The 9,790-nt window shown below is 38.8% G+C and overlaps 1 protein-coding gene across 6 annotated transcripts in view; it reads right to left on the bottom strand.

The window, feature by feature from the left end:
- Nucleotides 1–1,911: 1,911 nt before the first annotated feature.
- The window catches only part of SEPTIN7 (septin 7), an 88,317-nt gene continuing 80,438 nt past the window's right edge, over nucleotides 1,912–9,790 (bottom strand). For 5 of the 6 annotated variants that reach the window (XM_033084009.2, XM_033083854.2, XM_033083776.2 and 2 more), the window contains exons 12-15: nucleotides 8,506–8,526; nucleotides 6,133–6,268; nucleotides 3,473–3,612; nucleotides 1,912–2,926 (exon numbers count right to left, since the gene is read on the bottom strand). In XM_033084009.2, the coding sequence (XP_032939900.1) occupies nucleotides 2,887–2,926; nucleotides 3,473–3,612; nucleotides 6,133–6,268; nucleotides 8,506–8,526 (337 nt within the window). In that variant the 3' untranslated portion in view covers nucleotides 1,912–2,886. The remainder of the gene's footprint in view (nucleotides 2,927–3,472; nucleotides 3,613–6,132; nucleotides 6,269–8,505; nucleotides 8,527–9,790) is intronic. The other variant, XM_033083935.2, reaches the window with a different exon arrangement.

The following is a 9,790-nucleotide window of genomic DNA, read 5'->3' as shown; positions in this document are numbered from 1 at the left end:
GTTACAAATTGATACTCTGTTGCACAGCAGGTGGAGCTGCTCTGCGCAGGCAGCACGGGGGGTGGGGAAGGCGGGGTAGCTCTCTCCTGCTTGGCCCCGCGGCTCGGAGGAGGCAGGGACAGCTCTTTTCTGCTTGTCCCCGCGGCTTGGAGGAGGCAGGGGCAGCTCTTTTCTGCTGGCCCCGCGGCTCGGAGGAGGCAGGGACAGCTCTCTCCGCTTGGCCCCACGGCTTGGGGAAAGCAGGGGCAGCTCTCTCTGCTTGGCCCCGCGGCTCGGGGGAAGGCGGGGCAGCTCTCTCCGCTTGGCCCTGCGGCTCGGAGTGCTCCCGTCCCCACGTGCCGCCGCTGCAGGAGCAGGCAGGCTCCATCCCCGGCTCCCATGGCCGCCGCAGGTGCCGGCGGGCTCTGTGCCCCCCCTGCCGCCGTGGGGCAGCACCGGGCCGGGGTGACCGAGCCCAGCGGTGGCGGCGGCCCCGCCGAGCATCCCCGCCGAGCGGCAGCACCGAGCTGGGCCACGCAGCCCTGTCAGCAGCCCCGAGCCCTCATGGCCCGAGCTGAGCCAGTAAACCCCGCCCTGCCACGGTTCTGTTACTAATTGGCAACTTTGTTGCACGCGGGTCCTCGCTGTGAACACAGAGCGGCTTATACTCGGGTGCGGCTTATTTATGGACAAAAAACGAAATGTTTGCCAACACCCAGCCATGCGGCTTATACTCAGTGCGGCTTGTATTCGTGAATTTACTGTAAATACAAGTGTTGTGTAATAAATTATATTGCCTAGAGAAGCTGTGGATGCTCCTCCATCCCTGCCAGTGTTCAAGGCCAGGCTGGATGGGGCTTTGAGCAACCTGGTCTAGTGGAAGGTGTCCCTATCTATGATGTGGGGCCTGGAATTTAAAGAACCCTTCCAACCCAAACCATGCCATAATTCTATGATTAATACAAAAGATCTAATGAGCTTATAAAAGTTTCTGATCATCCTGAGTGTGTGTGAGAAGCTAGAGAACAACAGTGGGGAGAATGAAGACAACCATATTGAAACCAAGTTTCCTGATAAATGACATCTCTGTTTCAGAGCAAATGGGGATATTAAAGAACCAGCATGTACCCACAGAGAGTGCATGCTCAGTTTTAATGAGTCCAAAAAGCTTTTCAGAATTCCGTCCTAGATGGTAACTGTTACTGGTTATTAAATAATTCAATTTATTGAGTTAAACTGAAACTTAAGGGGTAGATGCAGGCAGTGTACATCCTTCTGAGATGTATCACACACCAGTTTTGCAATTCTGTTTACTTGCAAGGGAAAGCAATGTCCACTTACTGATACTCAGTGTCTTCTCTGATAAAGAGACAGGCAGAATATTTGAAAAGAGTTACAAGGAGGCCTTTATGCAGACTACTGAAAATGCAATTTCTTTGAGAAGCTAGCTGAATAAATCATAGTTCTGTAATCTTAACTCATGTAAAAGAAAAATGAGCAGAAACAGAGAGATAACAGGGATAATACAGGGAACATCTGCAAAAAAATTATATATTCTTCATTATTCTGTAGGCAAACAGACATAAGAAATCCCCATAATTTTTTAACAACTTACAAATGTGTTGTTTCCCACTCTCCTAAAAGCTTGCAGAAGGCAGTAAGAACAGCAGGAAAAGCAGGACTGCTGGAAGGGGAGCTGATGGACACAGCACAGGGTGTGCAGGCACTTGATGCCCTCTCCTGGGCAAGACAGAAAGATCCTTGTTTAGCCAGTTCAGAGCATGGCCATGGAAATGGGGTCTTCTACACCCTTTAGGGTAACTGATACCTCAGATGAATCAAAGACACAGGTCAATCAGAGAGAAAGTTCACACATTTCGAGAGCAGTACTCAGCTGTTTAACTCCATTACAATTCCTGACACAGCAGGGTGTTACATCACAACATTGTTTATTATGTAACTTTTTACAATACAAACAAAAATACAGAAACGCAGTATATGAATACAGCTAAATGCAAAATGGTGATTTTTTCTCGAGGCCATATTCCCATTTCTAGTAAAATAAAGAAAGACTGCACACAAGTAGAAACAGGTTGGTAGGTAACTCCAGAATTTTGCCAAGAACTGACCTATAAATGCATTTTCCTGCTACTTACCATAAAATGTAAAAAGGGAGTTAAAGGAAAGATTTACTCACTGATTTCTACCATATGAAAGAAGCTATATTCTACTTATGAGGGCCAATATATGGAAAAATATCTAAATTAAATGTTATTACAAAAAATGAAGCAGTAATGAGATCCTTCTGGCTAAAGAAGTTACTAAATGAGAATAGCATATATTTAAAGAACTCAAAACATAAAAGGGTTGTTATAAAAAGCTTAAGTGCACTGTAAGCTTACAACTTTTGTTTTTCCATGTGTCCTTTTAAACAATGGAAGTGTCAAAAATAGGGTCAACTGTGTTAGACTAAATTACATTATTGTATATGCTGCACTGAATGAAATTCTTATATTATAATAATAGAGAAGCATTGTTTGCATCATATTATGGCAATTTACCCTCATTAAAACTGTCCAGAGTCCTGCATTTTTGATATCCTGTAAACCATCAACCCACCAGTACATGATTGTACAATAGTAAAAGGTTTTCTTTTGCATGAAAATGACACCTGTTTAAAAAAAAATGAAAAAAGGTACTTGGAGCTGTTATTTTTCCAAGTACACAACACCCTAGACAATTCAAGGAATCTCACTCTCCATCAAAATTAACAAAAATTTGTCATGCTGTTAAATCCATTACTATGGGTAAGACTGGTGCAAAATTGTTCAAAAGGATCCAACAAACACTGATGTCCGGGCTGGCATATTGGCAACTAATACATAACTGGTGGTCAAAATGATGCATTTAAAATATTTTCCCTTTCTTCTTATTCTTTTCCAAGGTTCTAAAATGACATTAAAAAAAAAAGAAAAAGTTTGTTAAATAATGCATATATGTTCTGATTTATAAAAATATTATATACACCTTTTAAAATAGCCATTTTAATAGGGCTTTACTGGTTTTAACACAATGGATGAAACTTACTATGTACACAGTACTTACACTGTGTGAATCAAGCAATGCAGTTATCACCAGATTTCCCCTCCAAAGGACTATGGGAATTAAACATTTTCATTCTCAAAGCTTTAATTCTTCATCCCCCAGAAGTCTGATGCAGTCTACCAATATTTTGTTTTTTTACATAGATATATTTATGTGTGGGTACCATGTTTTTGAAGGCTAAAATCTGCTTTAGAAGCTAATAATCTTCCCTCTATTCCTGAAATACAGTAATTTGTAACTAAAAGCAGTTTAACATTTTTCTTGGCTTTTAAGTGACACCTCCATAGTGGTCAATGACCATGATGGACCATTACTGTCTCAGAAGTTGTCTTTGAGCAAAAAGCCACAGAACTTTTACCATGAACTGCAGGACAAGACTCTAATTCACCTGGAAGAATTCTGTTGTTCCAAAATACGTTGTTGAGCCTCCCAGTTCGCTTTCTCATCCTCAAATTGACGACGCTTTTCCTCCAGTTCTTTATGCTGTGCCTCCAAATTCTTTTTCATTTGCTCATGGCGTCGCTGCAGCTGTAGAAGATTACAAACAGCCAGTAGGTGCAGAAAACTCAGCAACTTTTGGAAGTGTACCAACAAACTTCAGCAACTAGACTTACTAATGCAACAAAATTACGTATTCTGTTTTCCTTCAGAGAAAGTAGCTCAGACTAAAAACTCTAAAGAAATAGATACTGCCAATAACAGAAACCAAAAGGTTATTAATCCCATAGCTTCATTTTACCATTAACACAAAATAGCCCAAATACTGCCCCAATTTACAAACAGGATTTGTAAGCAGCTGTGTTTGGCAAATAAAAGGAAATTTAAAAATACTTCAGTATTTGACACAAACATTAAGCAGCAAATTGCAGAGCATTTGGGTATCACTAATGCATAAAAGAACAGTATCTTTGACTTTCTGTTGGGGGAAAACCCCAAAACATTGATTTCATCCTACAACATTAACTATATTGTGGTTCTATTTGGAAAAAAAAAAAAAGTGGATTGATTTATTCACTAATATAATGAGTTAGTATTATTGAGGAAGTGAGATGCATACATTTCAAAACAGAACAAGAATTCTCTCCTGCAAGTTGATGGAACAGACTGACAATCAAACTATGTTGTCTGTGAGGATGAAAACACTTGTCAGAAGTGATTCCTTTTGGTGCAATGTTTTTTTGAATTGAGTTAAATCATAGAAGTTGGAAGGGACCTTAAGGGATCATTTAATTCTAACCTTCCCACCAAGGAAGGGACCCAGATGCTCAAATTCCAATTGAAAAGCAATGCCAATTCTCTCAGCCTTCACTGATACAAGGTCCTCCATCCTTCTAATTGTCTTGGTGGGCCTCCTCTGGACTCGCTCCAACACATCAACATCCTTCCCGTGCTGGAACCCAGACCTGGATGCAGCACTCCAGGTGGGGTCTCACCACAGCAGAGGGGCAGAATCCCTTCCTTTGTCCTGATGTCCACACTTCAAAGAAAGTGATGTATGACCTCTTTCCTTACTCTCTTGCAGGACCCTGTTTTCCACAAACCCTTGAAAAATGTATTTCCTTTTACACATTTTTACATGGCACTGTCTGTTGCCTGCTTTTCTGCATTTAGATAAATACAACAGAAGTTTACAAAGCCATGAATGGTGAAGAAGAAAGAAGAATTAATTGCATGAACATAAAAAACTGGTATCACAGGATATACTCAGTTAAAAAGTCACCTGATAGTACATGAAAAGGCTTCATGTAAGAAACTGCTTTCCTGAAACTTACAGCAATTTCACGATTACAAGCTGCACCTGATTATAAGCTGCACCTCCGGGTTTCGGCAACGTTTAGGTCTTCGTCAATATATAAGCCACACCTGATTATAAGCCGCACTTTCGTTCACAGTGAACTTTCACAAAGTTGCCAATTAGCAACAGAATTGCGGGATCACGGGGTTTACTGGCAGGTGCTGACCTTGGAAACATCATTTCCAAGCGAAAAAAGATACAGACAATAGCTGCGGCAGTTTACCTGCAAGCTTTATTTACAAGCAGAAAATAGTGTGGTCATTTTGCAAGCATTTCCAATGGATCCGCATTGCCTTTAAACAGCTGCTCAGCTGTGTGGGCAGCCACATGGGTGGGCAGGTAGCCGGGTAGCCGAGCGGGCGGGCGGGCAGCCGCACAAGACTGAAAACACCGAAAAAATTACAGAGAGGTATCACGAGCTCAGATCGGTGGCGCCACCCCGCTGCCGGAGCCACGCGGGCTCTGGCTTAGCTTGGGGTTGCTGTGGGCTCACACTTCCGGCTTGGAAAATTTCTGAACATCGTTCATATATTGGCCGCTCTGGATCACAAGCCGCACTTCCGGGTTTAGACCAAAACTTTAGTCAAAATGGTGCGGCTTATAATTGTGAAATTACTGTAATTTTTAAGTTTTACTTAAATTTTACTTAAACTTTTAATTATAATAGTCCCTTAAAAAGATCATTTTCAGAGCCTGTAAAAAACCTGTAAAAAACTGGTTTCACTTTGAGGACTTCACCTGGAGATGATAGAAGCTAGATTTAAGTATACATAAAATTTGGTCAAATGATACCAGAACACTGACAAAAACAAATCCCTGACTCTTCTTTAGCCTATTAATTCTCATTTAGGTGATGTCCTTATAGGTATTGTGTCCAATTCCTGAAATTTTTTTTCAATACACACAACAAATGATCATTATTGCATTACCTTACGTAAGGCATAAAAGTCTCAAGAAGAATAAGCACAAAATATTCTGAAGAAAAGGGAGAAGAAGAGGGTAAGGAAGTTCAGGAGTATTTTAACATGCTATGACTGAAAATAAAAATAGAATGCATGTGAACATTAAAATTCCATTTAAGTTTAGGCTTATACCATTTCAGCAAAGGCAACAAGCTGAGAAAGAAGAACAGTATTGTCTTTTCACATATAAACCAGTATGGAATCAATTATGTTGCAAAGTCTTGGCAAAAAGTCCCATCTCCACACTTGTTCAGCCTCAAATTATATTGGTGTTTAAAACATTTTGATTACCTCAGCTTCAGAGTCCTTCAGTTTCTGAACTTTTTCTTTGACTTTCATCTCAAACACCTGTTCCATTTCCATTTCCATTTTTTTCATTTTGGCTACATGCTCCCTCCTTTCTTCCTCCATCTGTGCCAATGGGCTCCTGCCATAAATCCAGAAGAAACAGTTAGCTAGTAAGAACTTTTTTCCCTGTCTGTTAGATTAGGGTATCTGAAAAAAGCAAGATAAAAATGCTGATGCAGTAAGACAAACACAATGCTGTCGGCACTGATAGCTTAAATTCAATTTGTATCATTATATTAACTGTTTAGATGAGGTTTACTCAAAAAGATATTTCATACTATGTCTTTTCCTCCCACACAATTGATTTTCTACTACATTTAGGTTACCAGAAACTCTTGACTTTCTATCTGTAGAACCACCTGGTCATAGGAAGAGAGGAAATCAATGTTATAACAAGAAAATCAGCATCTTCCAAGTGATCTTCGGGCATCGTTTTCTTCCCCGTAATTCAAATATATTAAAAAATTAATGGATATAACAAGAAAATTAGGAGCACTAAAGTCTTATTTTCTCTCTAAATCTTCACTCTTTACAAGTGAGCCCAAGAGACATTTAACATTACAACTGTGTTGAATGCTCTAGTCATAAAGAGTTTTAAAGAGAGATCAGCTTCAAAAGAAAAGTTTGGGCAACTGAACATCAGTATTTCAAAGTGTTAGTTGGAAGGTTTTTCCTTCAGAAAGCTATTAATAAATATAATGTATAAAAATAATGTACATTAATTTTCCCATATACTTTATAATATACTTTCCTGGATTGAAACTAACTGAATTTTTAAAGCTGTATAAGCCTGCTATCCATGTTATCGTGATATGGGTTTCAAACAGTACATTTCATTGTAAATATCTAATAAAAAACAGGATGATTGAGATATAGTGATGATTGCTACAGAGTTTTGTTAAGACTCTGCTGCTCCACAAAGAGCAATCAAAACAAATCACTGACCACTTGTTTCAGTCTTGAGTATCTATGGCTTAAAAGGACAAAATTTTAGCTATTGTGTTGGCAAAAATGAAGAGCTGATTATATCGGGAATCGTTACAATCAATCAGCAGAAGATATCTAATGTATACATTAAATTGAATATGAATTAATAGTTGCAATGCTTGGACTTGTGAGTAAAATGTTGTATAATATACAGAATTGAAACTGATCTTCAGTTCAATTTTTACTTTAGCCCTTCAAAAGGCCAACTGCTGGCAATCTTTTTACAAGGAAAAAATTTATGGTTAAACACCGGTGAGGTACAATAATGCACAAAAATACTACGGAAGTGAAAGAAGAGGTGAGTAGCAGTACTTGTGGAAGCTAAGCATCTGTCAAAACAAGACTATTTTCTTCTAGAGATGTAAAGTTCTCAAATGCATCTGCTCTTCAAAAAGTAATCTACAAAGCAGAATAAATATTGAGGAATCATTGCTGCAGTTTTAACTTGAAAGGGGTGCAGAACTGTTCTTTCATTACAAACTTAGTAATCCAATGGGGATGTTATGCAAGCTGTATTTGAGAAAGTGGTAAGTCTGCACAGAAAATCTGACAAGCAAGCATTTACAGCTGAGAGCTTTACAACATAGGTCACAACTGGTTTTGTTAGGTCCTAAGCATGTGACACAGGTAAAAGCACATCACCGTGTACTTCAGGACAAAATTATACAAGGAATTTAAACAACAACAAACAAACAAAAACACACACACACACACAAAAAAGAGCTGAAGGGGAAAAATAACACACACCACTAAACAAAGGCATAAAATGTAAAACATTTAACTGATTTCAGAGGACATGTGCTCTAATAACAGTCCCCTAAGTTATTCTGCAAAATGTGCAAAATAGAACCTCTGCAAGCAGGAAATGAGATAAAATCATGGCCAGAAATTCTCAAAGTTACTAAATCCCCAATTCAACGAGGAACTGTAAATTTACAGGTAAGGATAAAAATTCCACTAATTCTTTATAAGCATCTATATAAAGTTGACTGAGCTATGGATAGAAACTAGGGGAATTCCATAATTTATGTACTTATTTATGATTTTTGAAAATTGACCAAATTTGACTTGAATCTTAGCCAAAAGGTTTCTAAAGAGGATGGGTTTTTACAGAGGTATTTGTGACTGTAAGCATTTATAAATTCCCAAAATTTACAGTAGCACAGCTTTAGGGGAAAAGCACGAAACCAACTGCTAGTGGAAAAAACAATGCCAAGAGCGGGATATCAGGAAATTGTTTTAAATTTGAAACATCAAATAGTGTAATCCTTTTTGTGTTTATAGAATTTTTTTCTTAAGTTTTTTGGAAAAATTTAAATGACCACTTACATGCCTTCAACTGTGTCAAATCTAAAAAACAAAAAATACAGAGGCTTAGCTTAGCATGCTCAAATAAAACCACAAAACCAAAAAGCAATAGTTAAAAAAGTAAATTCAATATTATTAGATTCCTAAAGCTAATTATGTGCTCCCCCAAAAGCAGATTTTTCATACTAAAACGAAAAATTGTTAGTTAAAGCTTGTTATATTTATTTCAAATTCAGTTAGTTGATCACTACGTCATGTCAGTATTAACACTGGTTTGATGTGCAGATGCTTTCAGGAATTGTTTACTATAACACCTATGCTTTAAAAAAGATTTTAAATATTTTAGTGACACCACTTGCTCTAAACAAGTTTTTGGAAACCAATGCCACCTGGAGGCTTATCTTCTCATTTAGAATTTGTCAGCTAGCAGAGGCCAGTGTATTGAATGCCCGGGAATGTTCAGACGCTGCAGGAAGTGTACTTGGCTCCCACGGCCAGCAGAGGTCTCAGTGGCAGTTCGGCTGCAGCGCCACCCCCCCCCAGGCACTGGGATGCTGCACTCAGTGTGCCTCAGCTCAGCGAAAAATGGGCTGAAAACAAGCTCTGATCTCACCATCCTGTCACATGGGCTTCATGGCATTAGAGCCGTTTCACAGAACTTGCCAAGAACATAGGCAAAAGGAAAGCTGAAAGTGGTCCAGGTTTAGCAATCAGAGGGACTCGAACATTGTGTATTTTGCTACCCTGGATCGATGATAGGTAAGACCCATCTTTACAATGCACAATATGACTTTCAATAAAAATAAGATTTTACTTTTAAATTCACTGAAGATAGCAGCTTCACACAGCAAACCAAAAAGATTTCTCAAATTACAGCATCTGAATTTCAGAGCAAATGCCAATTTTCTCACACGCCACATAGTACACAAGTGAAACTACAATTACCACACAATTTTAAGAGACAATTTATCTACATATATGAAGACTACCTTGACTTTTTTTTTTAATGGTTAGCATGATACAGAAAATTTGAAAAATCAGACTAAACTTAAAATACAAAAAAAAGCTCCGTAACCATGGAAAATACATGCTTTGTATTGCTCTTAAGTAAATGAGTTACTTACAGAACAGTCAAGTTTCACAAAATCAAAGGAGGCAAATCAGAGTTAAGATTATTAACTGGACAAATGTTTCAATTCACCTGCACAGTATTATTAAAACTTGTAGCCTATACAGTAATTTCACGATTACAAGCCGCACTGACTATAAGCCGCATCTCCGGGTGTCGGCAACATTTCATTCTTTG

Source organism: Catharus ustulatus, chromosome 1, assembly GCF_009819885.2.
Source record: "Catharus ustulatus isolate bCatUst1 chromosome 1, bCatUst1.pri.v2, whole genome shotgun sequence".
Classification (NCBI taxonomy): Eukaryota; Metazoa; Chordata; class Aves; order Passeriformes; family Turdidae; genus Catharus; species Catharus ustulatus.
The sequence above is the reverse complement of the archived record's forward strand: the minus strand, read 5'-3'. Positions and strand labels throughout refer to the sequence as shown.